The sequence below is a fragment of the Caretta caretta genome, chromosome 4 (genome assembly GCF_965140235.1).
Source record: "Caretta caretta isolate rCarCar2 chromosome 4, rCarCar1.hap1, whole genome shotgun sequence".
In the NCBI taxonomy this organism is placed as follows: Eukaryota; Metazoa; Chordata; order Testudines; family Cheloniidae; genus Caretta; species Caretta caretta.
This window is the reverse complement of record NC_134209.1, coordinates 132,812,956-132,832,232: the sequence shown is the minus strand read 5'-3', so window position 1 is coordinate 132,832,232 and position 19,277 is coordinate 132,812,956. Positions and strand designations below refer to the sequence as shown.

General features: G+C 40.4%; 1 protein-coding gene across 10 annotated transcripts in view; it reads left to right on the top strand.

Annotated features, from left to right (window-relative positions):
- RGS12 (regulator of G protein signaling 12) overlaps positions 1 to 19,277 on the top strand; it is a 197,369-nt gene that overhangs the window by 162,607 nt on the left and 15,485 nt on the right. For 7 of the 10 annotated variants that reach the window (XM_048849020.2, XM_075128059.1, XM_048849021.2 and 4 more), the window contains 8 exons: positions 390 to 466; positions 3,257 to 3,457; positions 4,601 to 4,674; positions 11,288 to 11,414; positions 12,726 to 12,822; positions 14,527 to 14,597; positions 15,161 to 15,314; positions 18,010 to 18,624. In XM_048849020.2, coding sequence (XP_048704977.1) covers positions 390 to 466; positions 3,257 to 3,457; positions 4,601 to 4,674; positions 11,288 to 11,414; positions 12,726 to 12,822; positions 14,527 to 14,597; positions 15,161 to 15,314; positions 18,010 to 18,624 — 1,416 coding nt within the window. Of the gene's footprint in view, positions 1 to 389; positions 467 to 3,256; positions 3,458 to 4,600; positions 4,675 to 11,287; positions 11,415 to 12,725; positions 12,823 to 14,526; positions 14,598 to 15,160; positions 15,315 to 18,009; positions 18,625 to 19,277 lie in introns of those variants that run through there. The other 3 variants (XM_048849024.2, XM_048849026.2, XM_048849025.2) reach the window with 3 other exon arrangements.

Below are 19,277 nucleotides of genomic sequence, written 5' to 3'. Positions count from 1 at the left end.
TTAATAAGTGACAAGGGATTCAGTTCTCAATTTTTGGGTGTCCAACTTGAGACACCTTAAAAGAGCCTGATTTTCAGGGATCTGGTACGCACCTTGAAGGTATTGTAAATTGGTAGTCACTTTTTAAAATATAGGCAATCACCTCCAAGAACAGGGACTTTGTCTTTTCAAAAAGCCATGAACACCTGTAGTGTTATATAAGCAATAAATAATTACATTTAAAAGATGTTTAAATGTTCAGCATGTGAAGATAGTACAAGGATTTGGAATTTTTCTTTCCCAGATCAGAAAATGAATATTTTAGCCAGATGACTTGAGGTTTTGTAGCACCTTTAATGAATAGTAAAAGCAAGCATTTCTACTTATCACTCTGCTTTTCCCACTCTCAGATTCTATGCATACCAACGGATTATTTTGCAGACGTGAATCACAAGGCTCTATGTCGTCAGCTGCAAGTCTTGAACTGGTAAGGGCCAGCTCCTTAGAATCAAATAGTATGAGAGGAATGAAAAAAAATGGGAGTGATTGTTACCTAGGAAATCAATAATAGCCCCATTTTTCTGCAATAGTATAAATAAACAAAATGTATATATGTATTTGAATGTAAATTTCATAATACTTTTTGGACTGAATTTTAAATTTTTTTTTATAGCTATACTCATTTTGTGAAATAAGAAGGGTCTGGTTGTTTAAACAGGTTGTCAGATGAATAGTTAAATATTTTTAAAGAACACTTATAGTGCTACTTGTGATCCTAAACTATCTTGCTTATAATCGAAGGATAAATATCTCTTTTATGCATTTCATATACCTGCTTTTTAAAATTGTCCTGCCATCTACAAGCTATCCTGTCCATCCTGTCTCCTAGCTACCCCAACTCTCCTGTTCCTTTGGACATTATAATAAAGGTTTTATAGGGTCTTTCAATCCAAGGACACTAAAGCTCTTTACAAACTGACCCACCTTGCCTCCCAGCTACTGCAGCTCTTAACTCTGCCATGAACAATTGCCTGTTGAATTGCTTTTTGGGTCCTCTTCCTCTTGACTATATATGAGTTTGAGCTCATTTCCTTGATGCCCCAGCTCTCTCCAGCCCCAAAGCTGAGTGTCCCTCCTCCTGATCACTGTAGCTTGACTCTGTTCCCAGTGTTTGAGGGATAAAAGAGTGAAGCATTCCCCAGCAGCATTTGCAACTAAAACACCACAACACATGCTCTTATGTGGAGAAACAAGAAGTGAAGACACAGTCGTTATAAACAATGTAGTTCCACCTTCACAGTCCAAGCTGAATGAAATGCACAAAGTAAACAATATAAATAATGAAAAGTAAACTTAAAATTTAATATAACCCTAGATTTAAAGTGAATTTTAACAAAGCGTATAAACGAATATAATTTTAAAATATCCTTTTTTATCCTGACAGTACCTGTTTGACTTACAAATTTGATTCTAAGAATCAGACAGATTCTTGTTGATATATGTGATGCTAGTGAGCAAGCAGAGAAATAAACAGTGAAGAGCCATATTGGTAGCATCTATTTAAACTGAGTGTTTATTAAATACTTCAAAATATTACCTTGTAAAAACAATGCTTTGTGTGTACTAAGATGACTTTTCGTGGCTATAATTAGGGCCTTACCAAATTCGCAGCCGTGAAAAACGTATCACAAACTGTGAAATCTGGTTTTCCTCGTGAAATCTGGGTACTGAAGGAGGGTCACGGTATTGACACCCTTACTTCCGTGCTGTGTTCAGAGCTGGATTCTGGAGAGCTATGGATTCTGGCCAGGCACCCAGCTCTGAAGGCAGCGCCGCCAGCAGCAGTGCAGAAGTGAGAGTCGCATGGTATGGGAGAGGGTCATCACTTTTCGGAGGAGCAGGGCCGGCCTTATAGGTTGGGGAAACAGTGGGCCCGGGGACGGTCTGGGCTGGGGACTCCTACTGTGCGATGAGCTTGAGCTGCCGGGCTAGGGAGGGACAGGACTTTCTCTTCCCTTGCACAGGCCACTCCAAGGGCCAGATCAGACCCACCTCTGGGAACTTCCCTGGCTGCAGGAAGCTCCATGGCTGCTGGCTGGGAGCCAGCTCTGAAGGCCAGCCCTGCTGCCAGTAGCAGTGCAGAAGTAAAGATGACAATATCGTAACCCCCTACAATAGCCTTGTGACTGCCCACACTACCTCTGTTTGGGTCAGGACCCCCACAGTTACAACACCTTGAAATTTCAGATTTAAATATCTAAAGCCGTGAAATGTAAGATTTTTAAAATCCTATGACCGTGCAATTTGTCAAATTGAACTGTGAATTTGGTAGGGCAGTTCCCAGCGGTTATTCCCCCAGGGGCCACAGGGTCGTGCTGGCTGCTTCCGGGAGTGGCGCAGAGCCAGGGCAGGTAGGGAGCCTGCCTTAGCCCCACGGCACCTCTGGAGGGGGAGGAGTTGATCAGCGGGGCCCACAGAACCCTGGGAGTACACTTGGGGACCCCCAGCGGTACGTGGACTCCAGTTTGAGAAACGCTGCATGGAAACTTCAGGGAAGGCGGTGTGGTACTGCCTCCTGCTTTCCCCCTGGGCTGACTTCTCCCTTCCTGGGGTGGCTGCACTTGAAGTGCAGTTTGGCATAATTTGGAGCCTGTTGCCACCTGTGTGGGTGAATCTGGACCATAGACTACCAGCTTCCATTTCTCTGTGATGCATTTCTACTTGTAGGACGTTGGTTGACATATATAACGTGGCAGAAAATTTTTGAGAAAATTGATTTTTCTAGGCATCAGTCATTTTATACATAGCATCTTTGTATATCCGTAGTGCTGTCATAGGAAAACAGTGGTACATTACATATGCAGATAATTAGTTAATGTAGACAGTTACTTATTTGTAACTTAAGCAACTTTATAATTATTTATGCTTTATATATTTTCACAAGAAGTTACTCTACTCTACAGGGTGGGCTCTCTTTCACACTACCCCTCCCCCCCAAGATATTGAAGTTCTTTGATTTACACGTTTTTTCTGAAAGCAAAACGCCATCCAAAAATTCAACTATTTTTAAAGTATGTTTAGATTTGTGAAGTTTGGTCTGTGGTAGCGTCTTTGTCTTAAGTGGAAATAATTCTAAAACAATTACCTGGTAATCGAAATATTCTGAAGGAAGGGTAAACCCCAAACATGGTTAAAAATGTGTTCCCTTTTTTAATTTGATTTGTTGGACTGTAATATTGTGTATTTGTTCTTAACTTTCATTTTTGTTTCTGACAAGTCTGATGCCTCTCGGGTATCTGCATCTTTACCTGATAAAGAGAAATCCTCAAAATACTGCTGTATAAACCTTCCAGATGGCTCGTCCTGTAAAATGGTTGTTAAATCAGGATTCTCAGTCAAAGAGATGTTATCTGGGCTCTGTGAGAAACATGGCATTAACATAGCTGCAGTAGACCTATTTTTAGTTGGAGGAGACAAGGTACTGTATGTTCCTATGCTTTTTTTCAAAAACTCAGGCTTCCTAATCAGTTTACATATATGGGATTATTGATTATTTAGAGGAATACTCTACCGCTTTATATTCAGACTTCACATTGACAATAATGGGATTTATGTTTGTTGCTCAATGGAAGAATATTAGTGAGATCATTACTGGAATACTGTGTCCATTTCTGATACTACATTTTTAAAAGGATATTGAAAAAATGGAAAGGGTTCAGGAGAGAGCTACAAGATTTGAGGTCTGGAAAACATGCCTTAGAGGGAGGAGATTAAGAACTTCAGTCTGTTAAGTTTGTCTGAGAGAGGTTTAAGCAGTGACTTCATAACAACCTACAGTATCTACATGGAGAAGAAGTTTTTGATAGACAGCTCTTTAATCTGACAGAAAAAGGCATAAAAAGATCCAGTGATTGAAAGCTGAGGCTAGACAAATTCAGATCAGAAATAAGGTGTACTTTTTTTAACAGTGAGGGTATTTAACCATTGGAACAATGTATGAAGCGAGGTGATGGATTCTCCATCATTTGAAGTCTTTAAATCAGAACTGGATATCTTTGTACAAGAGATGCTATGGTTCAAAAAAGTTATGGGCTTGATGAAGATTTTGTCTAGTGTTATGCAAGAGATAAGATTAATGATCCCTTCTAGATTTAAAAACTGTGACTATGATCCTAATTTACTTGTCTTCCTTGTAAAATAATCTGTTCTTTTAAATCTTTCTGCCAACATTATTTTGTCGTATTTTCTGATGTATCATTCTGTTTGTTCAGCCCCTTATGTTTAAGTGCCCAGGCCTTGTATGAGATGCTGAGAGCTCTCAATACCCATTGACTTTAATGGAAGTAGGAAATTGCTAAGCACCTCACAGAATTGGCCCCTACATCTTTTGGAACTAGCCAGAGAAAAAAAGAAACTAATCATGTTGCTTGCTGTAAATTAATACAATAATAGCCATACACACAAAGCTTAATAATAGTTCTGTCTCTCTTCCTGGGCTAATTTTAAAATGGCTTCTTTTGTTCTGCGCAGCTGTTACATATTGTTAAATGATATATAACAAGTGACATGTACCCAATTTAACATATTTTCTCTTCTTTTGTTCCAACCATATGCTCTATAGCCACTTGTATTGCATCAAGACAGTAGCATCTTGGATTCTCGGGATCTACGTTTAGAAAAGCGTACTTTATTTCGGTAAGAGAAAAAATATTATCTTTTTGTGACATCTTCCGCTCCAGCTAATGTAAATGCTCCAGAATGCATTCTGAGTTATATCTGTTCAATAAAATAAAGGTGAGTGTAACACAGAATAACATTTGGTATGCTTGTGGCACCTTAGAGACGAACAAATTTATTTGAGCATAAGCTTTCGTGAGCTACAGCTCACTTCATCGGATGCATTCAGTGGAAAATACAGTGGGGAGATTTATATACACAGAGAACATGAAACAATGGGCGTTACCATACACACTGTAACGAGAGTGATCAGGTAAGGTGAGCTATAACTAGCAGAAGACCGGAGGGGGGACACCTGTATTTCCCATGTATTTTTTAAAAATTATTTTAGAACATATTAATCTGTTTTTTTAGATTTATCTCAAAATGAAATAATACTTCATGCAAGCTATATATAAAAATGTTGAGCTAATAGATAGTTTTAAATTATCTGAAACTACTTAAGAACGGTCATCCTGGGTCAGACCAAAGGTCCATCTAGCCCAGTATCCTGTCTTCTGACAGTGGCCAATGCCAGGTATCCTAGAGCGAATGAACAGAACAGGTAATCCTTGAGTGGTCCATTCCCTGTCACTCATTCCCAGCTTCTGGCAAACCGAAGCTAGGATCACCATCCCTGCCCATCCTGGCTAATAGCCCTTGATGGACCTATCCTTCATGAACTTATCTAGTTCTTTTTTGAACCCTGTTATAGTCTTGGCCTTCACAACATCCTCTAGCAAGGAGTTCCATAGGTTGACTGTGCGTTATGTGAAAAAATATTTCCTTTTGTTTGTTTTAAACCTGCTGTCTATTAATTTCATTTGATGACCCCTAGTTCTTGTGTTATGAGAAGGAGTAAATATCACTTCCTTATTTACTTTCTCCACACCAGTCATGATTTTATAGACCTCTATCATATCCCCCCCCTTAGTCATCTCTTTCCCAAGCTCAAAAATTCCCAGTCTTATTAATCACTCTTCATATGGAAGCCCTTCCATACCTCTAATCATTTTTGTTGCCCTTTTCTGAATCTTTTCTAATTCCAGTATATCTTTTTTGATATGGGGTGACCACATCTGCATGCAGTGTTCAAGATGTGAGCGTACCATGGATTTATATAGAGGCAATATAATATTTTCTGTCTTATTATCTATCTTTTTCTTAATGATTCCCAACGTTCTGTTTGCTTTTTTGACTGCCGCTGCACATTGAGTGGTTGTTTTCAGAGAACTATCCACAGTGACTCCAAGGTCTCTTTCTTGAGTGGTAATAGCTTATTTAGACCCCATCATTTTTACCTCTCTCCATTCTGAAAACTAACCATTTATTCCTACCCTTTGTTTCCTATCTTTTAATCAGTTACTGATCCATAAGAGGACCTTCCCTCTTATCCAGTGGTGGGGAAACTACAGCCCGGGGGCCGCATCCAGCCCTCCAGACGTTTTAATCCAGCCCTTGAGCTCCAGCAGGGGAGCAGGTTCTGGGGCTTGCTCTGCTCTGGTGCTCCAGCTGGGGAGCAGGGTCAGGGACTTGCCCCACTCTACACGGCTCCCAGAAGCAGTAGCATGTCCCCACTCCGGCTCCTGTGTGTCGGGGCAGCCAAGGGGTGCCGCACGCTGCCGCCACCCCAAGTGCCGCCCCCGCAGCTCCTATTGTCTGGGAACCGCAGCCAATGGGAACTGCAGGGATGGCGCCTGCAGACGGGGCAGTGCACAGAGCTGCCTGGCTGCGCCTCTGCATAGGCAATGGAGAGGTGACATGCCGCTGCTTCTGGGAGCTGCTTGAGGTAAGCACTGCCCAGAGCCTGCACCCCTGACCCCTTCTTTCCTCCCAACCTCCTTCCCCAGCCCTGATCCCCCTCCTGCCCTCCAAACTCCTCGGTCCCAGCCCGGAGCACCCTCCTGCACCCCCACCCCTTCATCCCCAGAGCCTGCAACCCCCAGCCGGAGCCCTCACAGCCCACCCCCGAAACCCAACCCCCAATTTCGTGAGCATTCATGGCCCGCAATACAATTTCCAAACCCAGAGGTGGCTCTCGGGCAAAAAGGTTTGCCCACCCCTGCTCTAACCCCATGACCATGTACTTTGCTCAAGAGACTTTGGTGAGGGACCTTGTCAAAGGCTTTCTGAAAGTCTTAACACATTAACTCCACTGGATAACGGTTGTCAAAGAATTCTAATAGATTGGTGAGGGATGATTTTCTTTTATAAAAGCCATTTTGACTCTTCCCCAACAAATTGTGTTAATCTGTTTGTCTCATCATTCTGATCTTTACTATAGTTTCAAGCAATTTTCCTGGTTCTGAAGTTAGGCTTACCGGCCTGTAATTGCCAGGATCGCATCTGGAGCCTTTTTTAAAAACTGGTGTCACATTAGCTGTCCTCCAGTCATCTGGATTAGACACTGATTTTAATGATATGTTACATACCATACTTAGTAGTTCTGCAGTTTTGTATTTGAATTCCTCTTGAGTGAATACCATCCGGTCTGGTGACTTATTACTGTTTAATGTATCAGTTTGTTCCAAAACCTCCTCTATTGACATCTCAGTATGGTATAGTTCCTCAGATTTGTCACCAAAAAAGAGTGTCTCAGATGTGGGAATCTCACTCACATCCTCTGCAGTGACGACTGATGCAAAGAATTAATTTAACTTCTCTGCAATGGAGTACTTAAAACATACTTCCTCCAAAGATAAATATCCTCTGTTCATCGCTATCGTTGTTTCTGTTCTTACATGTGAAACTGGAGCGCTGCCTAGCAATCTTACATATTAAGTTTAGAATTAATCTTTATAGGAATCTATAACAAATCTCAGTCTCCAATAGTCAATTAATTTTTTTCTCAGATGTACAGGGGAAATACTGATGTTACAATCAAGCATAATAAGAAAATTGTTCCCCTTCAACCTGTCTGTCTATAACAGTTTTATATCTCTTTGATTGTAGTTCCATTTTTATTTACCATCCAGCTGAACACGTGGTACCATGAGGAAGTACATATGTGGCTACAGTGGCCACTGTTTTCTAAGAATTCCGGCTTGATGGTGTGGTGCACATACAATGTTTAACATGGAGAAACTATATTGAAAATAAAGGAGAAGACTAATGGAATTAGAAATAGAAAAGGCATAATATATATTCCTTGGAACACACTAACTTAATAGTCTCCCCATTAGTTTTTACATCCTTATAAACAGTCAACCTGTTATAAGTTAGGGGGAGGGATAGCTCAGTGGTTTGAGCATTGGCCTCTTAAACTCAGGGTTGTGAGTTCAATCCTTGAAGGGGCCATTTAGGGATCTAGGGTAAAAAAATTGGGGATGGGTCTTGCTTTGAGCAGGGGGTTGGACTAGATGACCTCCTGAGGTCCCTTCCGACCCTGGTATTTGATTCTATGAACCTATTTGTCCCATTCAGCATTGCTTGACCAAGTTATTTATTTAGCTTTATTGTACTTTCAGACCACATTTTTCAAGCTAGAAATACTTTAATTTCCTAGCAGTCCTTCGGTATTTTAATTAATATTTTCTTTATTTTATCTATAAGTTACTTGTCTACTTTTGTAGGATTGATTTCTGTAGAAGGATACGTCTTCATTAATTTACTGATTCTCGCTAAGACTCTGAGCAATCTTATTATTTGTGGTTTTGTTCAGTTTTCAAATTATTTTAGCTCTAAAATGGTTATACCATATGTTGCTACTCTTTCTCTAAAACAATTATTAGGTTTGGAGAGATTGCATAATTTCAACTGACGAAGTGGGTATTCACCCACGAAAGCTTACGCTCCAATACGTCTGTTAGTCTATAAGGTGCCACAGGACTCTTTGCCCCTTTTACAGATCCAAACTAACACGGCTACCCCTCTGATAGAATCATAGAATATCAGGGTTGGAAGGGACCTCAGGAGGTCATCTAGTCCAACCCCCTGCTCAAAAGCAGGACCCATCCCCAATTAAATCATCCCAGCCAAGGCTTTGTCAAGCCTGACCTTAAAAACTTCTAAGGAAGGAGATTCCACCACCTCCCTAGGCAACGCATTCCAGTGTTTCACCACCCTCCTAGTGAAAAAGTTTTTCCTAATATCCAACCTAAACCTCCCCCACTGCAACGTGAGACCATTACTCCTTGTCCTGTCCTCTTCCACCACTGAGAATAGTCTAGAACCATCCTCTCTGGAACCACCTCTCAGGTAGTTGAAAGCAGCTATCAAATCCCCCTCATTCTTCTCTTCTGCAGACTAAACAATCCCAGTTCCCTCAGCCATTCCTCATAAGTCATGTGTTCCAGACCCCTAATCATTTTTGTTGCCCTTCGCTGGACTCTCTCCAATTTATCCATATCCTTCTTGTAGTGTGGGGCCCAAAACTGGACACAGTACTCCAGATGAGGCCTCACCAATGTCGAATAGAGGGGGACGATCACGTCCCTCGATCTGCTGGCTATGCCCCTACTTATACATCCCAAAATGCCATTGGCCTTCTTGGCAACAAGGGCACACTGCTGACTCATATCCAGCTTCTCGTCCACTGTCACCCCTAGGTCCTTTTCCGCAGAACTGCTGCCTAGCCATTCGGTCCCTAGTCTGTAGCTGTGCATTGGGTTCTTCCATCCTAAGTGCAGGACCCTGCACTTATCCTTATTGAACCTCATCAGATTTCTTTTGGCCCAATCCTCCAATTTGTCTAGGTCCCTCTGTATCCTATCCCTGCCCTCCAGCGTATCTACCACTCCTCCCAGTTTAGTATCATCTGCAAATTTGCTGAGAGTGCAATCCACACCATCCTCCAGATCATTTATGAAGATATTGAACAAAACCGGCCCCAGGACCGACCCCTGTGGCACTCCACTTGACACCGGCTGCCAACTAGACATGGAGTCATTGATCACTACCCGTTGAGCCCGACAATCTAGCCAACTTTCTACCCACCTTATAGTGCATTCATCCAGCCCATACTTCTTTAACTTGCTGACAAGAATACTGTGGGAGACCGTGTCAAAAGCTTTGCTAAAGTCAAGATACAATACATCCACTGCTTTCCCTTCATCCACAGAACCAGTAATCTCATCATAGAAGGCGATTAGATTAATCAGGCATGACCTTCCCTTGGTGAATCCATGCTGACTGTTCCTGATCACTTTCCTCTCATGTAAGTGCTTCAGGATTGATTCTTTGAGGACCTGCTCCGTGGTTTTTCTGGGGACTGAAGTGAGGCTTACTGGCCTGTAGTTCCCAGGATCCTCCTTCTTCCCTTTTTTAAAGATTGGCACTACATTAGCCTTTTTCCAGTCATCCGGGACTTCCCCCGTTCGCCACGAGTTTTCAAAGATAATGGCCAATGGCTCTGCAATCACAGCCGCCAGTTCCTTTAGCACTCTTGGATGCAACTCGTCCGGCCCCATGGACTTGTGCACGTCCAGCTTTTCTAAATAGTCCCTAACCACCTCTTTCTCCACAGAGGGCTGGCCATCTATTCCCCATGTTGTGATGCCCAGCGTGTTGTGATAAGTTGTGATACTTAAAACTAAACTGAGACTTTATTCCAAATGTGGTTTTACTAAAGCATTATAAAATGATATAATTGATTCTGAACAGGAGTGTATTAATATTTATTTCAGGTTAACATTCTATCGGCTGTTCTTACTGCTGTTTCATACCAATCTTCTTATAGCAAAGTCATTAAAACAAAACATCTCACAAAACAGTATCATCCTGAGTATAAATTTACTTTATCTGAAATAGTAATTTATACATTCCAGTTTGATAAATTGGGACGTTCATTAGACTTTGCTGTGGTTCAAATCCTTTCCCCATTGCCCAGCCTGACTAGCTGGGCTGGATGCCCTGGACCTCTTTCGGAGAGGTGGGAAAACTATTTTTCTCCGTGTCACAGGGCAGCACAAGTTTCCTTCCCCTTGTCCCTGCACCCTGTGCTTGGGCTGGCAAAAGAAAGGGCCTCAGACGCCTCTTGTAGGTGCTTCACCTGTTTTCTTTTATTTACAATGGCTTTACAGTCCCAATTCCCCCAACACCGGTCCCCGCTTCGACCCCTCACTGGGTCTTCTGGCCTTTGAGGCTTGTGTCAGCCAGCAGAGACAGAGCCACAACCCTCCTATTCTCCTGCCTGGCTAGCCACCCCTCACTGAGCACTTCCCTGGGTTTATATTTCTTCCCAATCATCCACCCAGCTGGTTCCACTTGTCTCAGCAGATTACACAGAGCCTGCCCTGACATACCAGTCAGTAGAACAGGAACAGAGTTACTCCACAGCTGCTGTATCATAATGGTCCAAGTAGCCTCCATGGAAAGAGGTAAAAGACTGGAGGCTCTGTGTAGCTACACTAGGAGTCACTACAGATGTATGTGGGCTCCTGACCTTTCCTCACTCTGTCTGCTGAAACAGCAATGATTCCACTGTGCTGAAGGTGCTCTGCGCTTGCAGAAGAGTGGGGAGGATTTTTGCTTATTAATGGAAGTACACTATATCCAAACTCACTTTATTTGGTTCCTAGATTAGATTACAAACATTTTCACTTTTGGTTTATTTGAATAGCAAACACTTATTGCAACATTTGATATGTTTCAGGCTGGATCTTGTTCCAATCAATAGATCAGTTGGTTTGAAGGCTAAACCTACTAAGCCAGTAACGGAAGTTCTACGGCCTGTGGTTGCAAAATATGGCTTAAATCTTAATGAACTTGTGGCAAAACTAGTAAGTATCTTTTGGTGTAAAACAGGGGTGGGTGAACTACGGCCCGAGGCCTCATCCGGCCCTCTAGACTTTTTAATATGGCCCTTGAGCTCCTGCCAGGGAGCAGGATTGGGGGCTTGCCCCGCTCCATGCATCTCCTGGAAGCATCAGTGTGTCCTCCCTCTGGCTCCTACGCATAGGTTCAGCTGGGGGGCTTCACATGCTGCCCCGCCCCAGGCGCGGCCCCCGCAGCTCCCATTCCCAGGAAACGCGGCCAATGGGAGCTGCAGGGATGGTGCCTGCGGATGGGGCAGCACTCAGAACTGCCTGGCCGCGCCTCAGCGTGGGAGCCAGAGGCGGGGGAATGTGTCACTACTTCTGGGAGCTGCTAGAAGTAAGTGCCGCCCAGAGCCTGCATCCCTGACCGCCTCCAGTGCCCCAATCCCCTGCCCCAGCCCTGATCCCCCTCCTGCCCTCCAAACCCCTCAGTCCCAGCCCAGAGCACCCTCCTGTGCCCCCAACCCCAGAGCCCGCACCCCCAGCTGGAACCATCACCCCCTCCCGCACCCCAACCCCCAATGTCGTGAGCATTCATGGCCTGCCATACAATTTCCATACCCAGATGTGGTCCTCGGGCCAAAAAGTTTGCCCACCCCAGGTGTAAAATCTGTAGTATTGCTTGTCTGGAAAAGAGTATAGAGTATTCCAAGAAATTTAGTATAGGCTCATCTTTATGCATGAAAATGTATTCTATAACTGCCTGTATTTTGGGATGAGAATATGCAATAGTCATAGCCTTCATTCTTCAGATAGTTTGACTATGGCTTTGTCTGGGCCTGCTTTTTCTTGGCCATCTGTGGCCCTCCTCCCCCCCCCCCCCCAATTCCTGCTCCCTTTTAAGAGGCTTCATTTCAGACCAAAACATACCAACTGAGGAAGGCTGAACATAAGCCTCCTCCATAGTCCATTCTTTCCATTCCTCTGTCAGCCAGAAGGTGTCATTTGAGAGCAATTAAAACTGTTGCCCCTATTAACCTGGAAAGCACAGAAATCAGCTCCAGACGGTTGACAGCTTATAGGTCTACCGTTGGGTTGTCAGACTGGCCAGTCCATAATACGTTGCAGACAAATGACTCGTGTCCATTATGATCAAAGCAATTATGGACAGTGTTGGTTTGACAATTATAGGGAAGATAGCAGAGGATTCTTGGGGGTACGCTGAAGTATAACTGTATTAGCTAGTGTTCTATTTTAAATACCAAGTTGTAAATTCAAGTTGTTTTGAAAACCATTGTTTTTCTCTATTTTACACAAACTGTGATCTAACTTCAGAATGGTGATCAGGAACCACTAGATCTTGGTGTCCCTATATCTAATCTGGATGGTCAACGAGTTGTATTATATGAAAAAGAGCCAACAAAAGGAAGAGGTAAGAGGTTCTGAAAGTTTTTATGAAGTGCGTAACGAGCCTCATCAAGCCTGACTTTACATTCATAGAAAAAATAAATTTACATGAAGTAAATAGTGTTAGGATGAAGGATTTGATTTATAGGATAGAATGGGAAAACATTTTATAGGAATTAAAGGTAAATGTGTGACTTTTCATCTTGTAGCAAATTTTGTAACTCTTAAAAAATATTTTTTCTCCTTAGTACCCTACAAGCACTTAGTTCATTAGAGAATGAAGTTCTCTCTTTTACCACAGGACAGGTACAACTTAGGGTATCAGCTACAACTGCTGGAGAGATGGATCATGTAAGGTGAGAAGACAGTGCAGTCTCCATCTCTATGCAATCCTTGGGCTCTGCAGAGACTGGCAAAAGAGTGCCAGTTGTGATTTTTGAGGTGGTGGATCTCTGTGAAATAGAAGCTGAACTAAGACTTAATTCACTTCAAATTGACCAGAGAACAGCAGTTAAATAATTATTTTTTGTCACTACTGACCTTCACTAGATTCAGAACAGGGGCCTGTAGATTAAAGGTTCCATGTACCATTAGTATCCCCCTTTATAGGTAAAAATCACGTGATTTTGTTAATGGATTTAGATTAGATTAAAATAAATGTTTAGAATGGTGGATCTCGAAGGGGAAATGAGTAAAATAAAGAGAGCTGTATTTGGCTGGGGGGAAGGGGAGTCAAATTTTATCACTTTTTTTGGGGACCAGAGTCATCTGTCCAATCATTTTGAAGAGAGACAGACCACAAAATGTAATTTACCTTAAAACTTCTATAACCCTATTGGTAGTGTTATATAGGAACTAGGCACAAATGACCCACTTCTTTCTACACCGCCAAGTTATTTTGGGCATTAAACATTCGTAAATCATCACAGAATCACCACAGTAGAAAGATGATCCTGGAGCAGCATAGAATCAACATAGGCATTCTCATGCCACATATGCTTCCTGATACACCAGGGAAAAAGAGGCATGATTAAAGAGAGAGTGCTTTGTCAGGATGAACCTACATCAAGCTGATCCTGAGCTGGTTTTGGCCCTTTGTGTCTGTTGCAGGCAGATGTAAATTAAAGCAGCCCTGAGCTTAATTTAACAGTGTATGGAGAAAAAATGGAGATTCCCAAAGGGCAGTTGATGCACAAAGCAGATCTGAAAGGATTTGGGGGTTTCTTAATGCATTTTTCTGCATCTCCTGTTTTTAAAAAAAGACTCAGTTTTCATCTAAACTGAACCCTGTGACTGCAGATCTAGTGAAATTATGTCATCACAGAAGTCAAGAAAATTGAAAGCTTAGGAACAGAGAGGAAGAGAGATTTTTACTCACTCATTGCTTTTCATGTATTTTGTTAACAGCTATTGTACTCGATATTGTGAAGAAAAGCTGTCTTCCCTTTAGTTTTTTGACCCCTGCCACATCTTTTCAGTAAAGGTGTAAAAACTCATAATACATATGATTTGAGCCCAGAAAATCCAGGAAAGACTAGGTTGTTTTCTGCTTGATTTAACTTAAAAATATTGGGGATGTCAAGTTTGATCTTCCCTGGTTTTACTAGAGCTTGTTCTGGGGGGCCCCATAGCAGGGTATTTTATGTGTCATTGTATTTTAAATGTTAATATTCTGCTGAAGTGATATGTTTGTAATTATAGAAGACATTTTTATGTTTAATGTTCACAGACAGACAAAAAGGCGCCCCAGTAAAACAAAGTACGGTTGTAACTTCTACTTCAAGAAATCAGTCATCTACAGTAAGTTTTTCTTAAATGATTTCTGCCACTCAGATTACCTTTTATTTTCTTCTCTCATCATAAAGTAGAAGCTTCAGGTATCTATGCTAAAAACAGTGTCCAGATTACCTAATTGAATTGGCTGCAGCTATAAATCATCCTATTCTTTCTGTCAGACTTCATCTGTGGGGGTTTAATCCTGCTTTTTCACCAGTGTGCAACCATGAATTGAGTAGCAGTGAGTGTTTTATGGCTTTTATATTCTTGGCTTTCTATATCAGCTGAGTGGATCATCTTTATCAAAACCCATTAACTTTCTTGGAAAGCCAAGGCAAGTACTTGAGCCTACTACTTTAATGTAAATTTTGCTGTGCAAGCAATTTGCTCTTTGTAAATGGGATTTTTTCTTTTTTGGTGTGCAGTGTTAAATCTTTTTTGTAATGGTTAAGCTATAACATTTGTTGTATTTTTTAATCAGAGAGAGCTGTTTATAAAATATCCTTTTTATTCACTTAGAATCTATTACGCACATTTTGTGGTATATCCTAATTGTAAGAAGTACTTTAACTTTCCTTCTAATGCAGGGAGAGGGAAGAACTCTAGGAAAGTCTAATTCAATTAAAATAAAAGGCGAAAATGGAAAAAATGCTAGGGATGCTCGGCTATCAAAGAGAGAAGAATCTCTTGCAAAGATTGGGGGAAAAAAATATCAGAAAATTAATTTGGACGAAGCAGAGGGTATGTCAACTTTTTAAGTATATGTAATAACATTAGTGTTCAAGGGAAAATGATAATTCCAATTCATGACTGTGGAAATCATAAGGACTGTGCATTTATCATTGTATGACGAAAATAACAGGCAAGTTCCTTATATGCTTGTTGCTGTTAACTTTGAACTGCTAATTTATTGAAGTCTAGGATAAAATTTTCAAACATGCCTGCAGGTTCTTAAAGGTATGTAGGCACCTATCTCATCTTAAGATGCCTAACAGGATTTTCAAAAGGGCTGAGGTTACTAACTCCCAGAGAAATCAATGGGTGTTAGATGCCTAAGAACTTTTGAAAACACACTAGATGTCTATCTGCATCTTTAGGTGCCTAAACAACTTTTAAAGTCTGGACTTAGATCCCCTTTTCAAAAGTCTCATAGGCTCCTAAGGGCCTAAGTTACTTTTGAAAGGGAGACTTAGGCTCCTAAATCACTTTGGCACTTTTGACAATTTTATCCTTAGCCTATGATAGCCAGATTACCACTACTTGAAAAGGGGTGGTGGTGGTTGTGTGGGGTGGTGGACAAGAACAGAAAGATTACTTTTCATTCAGTAAATGTTCTGTAAAGGTGGCTAGAAATGGTACAAGAGACAAGGCTGTGCCATAACTGGTCATTTTGCATTTTCTGAGCCAAATTCTTCCCTAAATTACATCTTTGAGAGACGATCACTTCATGGGGAATTCACTGATGACAGCAGAATTTGCCTTTCCGTGTATGTTTTCTGATGTGAAAAAATGAGAGATAATAAAGGTCACAGGGAGGTGAAGGAATAAGATCATTTTAAGGGTCGATATCTTTATATATTACTCCCTCCCACCCCCCAATCTCAAGGATTATTTGAAACAGTTTCCTATCCCACTAGCTTCAAAATAAAATGTGAAAATCAGAACACATATGCTAGCTAGGGCAAAAATTTAAATTTCATCATCATTACCACCTGATGTTCAAACAAAGGGCCTGATCCTGCAAAAAGCTGCACACAAATTACTTTATATAAGTGAATAACTGTCTGTAGGTTTGTACACAAGGAAGTACTGTAGCTGAAACCATTGTTGTGAATGGCTGTTAGTTTCTGAATGTTGCTGCAAAACATGTTAATGTCATTTTGATTGATTTATTTCTGTTTGCTACTTGAGTAGCTTGTTTTACCCGTTCTTATAAATTCATTTTCTTATTGAGGCCAAGTGAAATATTAACATAATTTGAAGACCTCAGAATCTGAGTCTTTCATATTTTATTTTGATTTTGTGAAATTGATCCAAGTTTGGGAAAGACCTATTGAATATTATAGAACATTTTTTAATGAAAAATCTTTATGAAATTTCAAAATTCAGGAAGAATCAGCTTTTGTCCAAAACACACACATTTCTGAAATATTTTATGTTTTGATGTGCGTACTGCCATTTTGCAAAACTTTGGCAAAAATTATATTTTGGGGCTACAAAATGCTTTAGGTTCAAACTCCATGTATTTTCTAACATTTTGCAAACCTATTGAAAATTATTTTCACACAACACTCCTACTGATTCTGCCAAACCACCCAAAAGTAGTGTTAAAAAGTTGTAAGTAAAGTAAGTTCTAGGAGTGTAACATATGACTTTATATTATGTCAAAAAAACATTGTTGCTAAAACTAAACATTTTGGTTTTGCAGTGAAATTTGTTGATTTTTTTTATTTGGACGATCAGTGTAAACTGGGTTGAAACCACAAAACTGATTTCACGTGGGTCCTAAAATGAGTTTGAACTTTAATCTCCAGAAATGTAAAGATAGAATAGCTCCTGGAGCTTGATCCAGGGTGTAATCCTGCCCCCCTTCCTGAGTAAGGGGGATGTGAGAAGGTCCCATTTTAGCAATTTTGAAGCAGTTGGGTGATTGGTACCAAAGGGTTAAGTTATCATTGGGAGTTAAGTTATTTCATTTTTGGGAGCGGTATCCTTCTTGGCTCAAGGTCTAAAATTTCTGGTTGCTAAGCTTTGAGGCTTTCCAGAACAAAATAATGAATTATCCTAAATGTGTATCAGTTACACATATATAAATTATATTAAATCACAAAACATTATGATAAAACTAAGATTTTTCTCTTAAATCTACTCCATCAATGAGATTCAAAGTTTTGGCTAAAAGTTCCAGATTGACACATTATTATTAAACTGAAAAAAAAAGTCTTGTAAGAGGATTGTCTACATTCTGGACCAATAAGCTTTCAGAGAGCTGACTATTTTTAAATTGAGGTGTGCAAAGAAGCATTTAGAATATACAAATGTGCATCCTAATCTTACAATCCGTTAAATTTCAGTAGGACCAAAGCTTTGTTATGTAATAAGAATTAAAAACACATAAAGATTCATTTTTAATGCGTAAAATAAAAAATTTGTTTAGGACGCAGACTTGGTATGCAGAATTTTAGCCCAGAGTGAAATGCAGCTGTTCTAAATTGCAAAACTGCTTACAGTAGCAATCTTGATTATCTTAATTATAATGCTGCTAGTGAACATTGCTGCAATTGAAAAAGTTCCTAATTAATATAAAATCTAATTTCAAGGCAGCATTGAAAATAACTGAAGGTATTCATTGAGAATAAATATGCTAATGGTTGACATTTTAATGGCTTTCATTTTCTGACAAAAATTTGTCAATTTTGGGTTTTCTTCTAAATAGAGTTTTTTGAACTCATATCCAAAGCTCAAAGTAACAGAGCAGATGACCAACGTGGGCTGCTAAGGAAAGAAGACCTTGTTCTACCTGATTTTCTTTGTTTACCTCCCAGTGGACAAGAACCACCCTCATCTACACCAGTGAGCTCTAAAGGTCTCAGCAAGAGAATTGCAAAAAATGATGGCAAGGATAAATGTGCACAGCCAAGTGGAAAACGGGAGTCTATGCAAAACTGTAATGAAAACTCAATTAAGAAAACAGGTCATTCAGAAAATAAACATAAGTCTGCTTTGACAACGCTCAACAGTCAGAAGACTTACGATGTTCCTTTTAGTGCCCCATTGTCTCCAATTGCACATGTACAGGAAAACAATACAACAATATGGAAAAGGCAATCAAGAGAATTACAGGCTGAAGGCATACAGACTATAGATGATGAAAATGTAGCAGACTTGACTCTTGTGGCTGAAGGAGATATTAGTAGCCCTAACAGCACCTTACTGCCGCCACCACCAACACCACGATCAGATATCAGTAAACTCACAGAAGCCAACTATCCACCACCAACTCCACTGGCAGGTAATCAGGAAAATTCTGGATATCAAAGATCCAATTCAGGTATTTCTAGTTTTTAATAGTCTTTCCTTTTATGTAAAATTATCTTCCCTTTATATTGTTTATCACTACAACAAACAAACAAAACTATCTCTGCACATTACATTTTAATTTTAAATAAGTTTTATTCCTTTATTCACTGTTAAGTTACATTTCTGGTTGCCTTTAAAACATATTTTTGTCTGGACTGAGTACGTGTGTGCTAAACAAAATGAAAGGCTGCAAGTGACCTTTCAGTGTGAGACTTTAATGCACACATTAAAAAACAAACACAATATTTGCTATAATTAAAACAACGAGGCGTCTGGTGGCACCTTAAAGACTAACAGATTTATTTGGGCATAAGCTTTCGTGGGTAAAAAAACACTTCTTGAGATGCATGGTGGTGGTTTTTTATCCATCTTCAGATGCAGGAAGTGGTTATTTTACCCACAAAAGCTTATGCCCAAATAAATCTTGTTAGTCTTTAAGGTGCCACCAGACTCCTCATTGTTTTTGTGGATACAGACTAACATGGCTACTCCTCTGATGCTATAATTAAGTAATTTACGGTTTAATCTCATACATCACACAATACTTAAATAGAAATATCTGACCTGCTTACCAGTGACTCAGTAACATTTTCTGAACCATTAGTAACAATGAGATTAAATCAT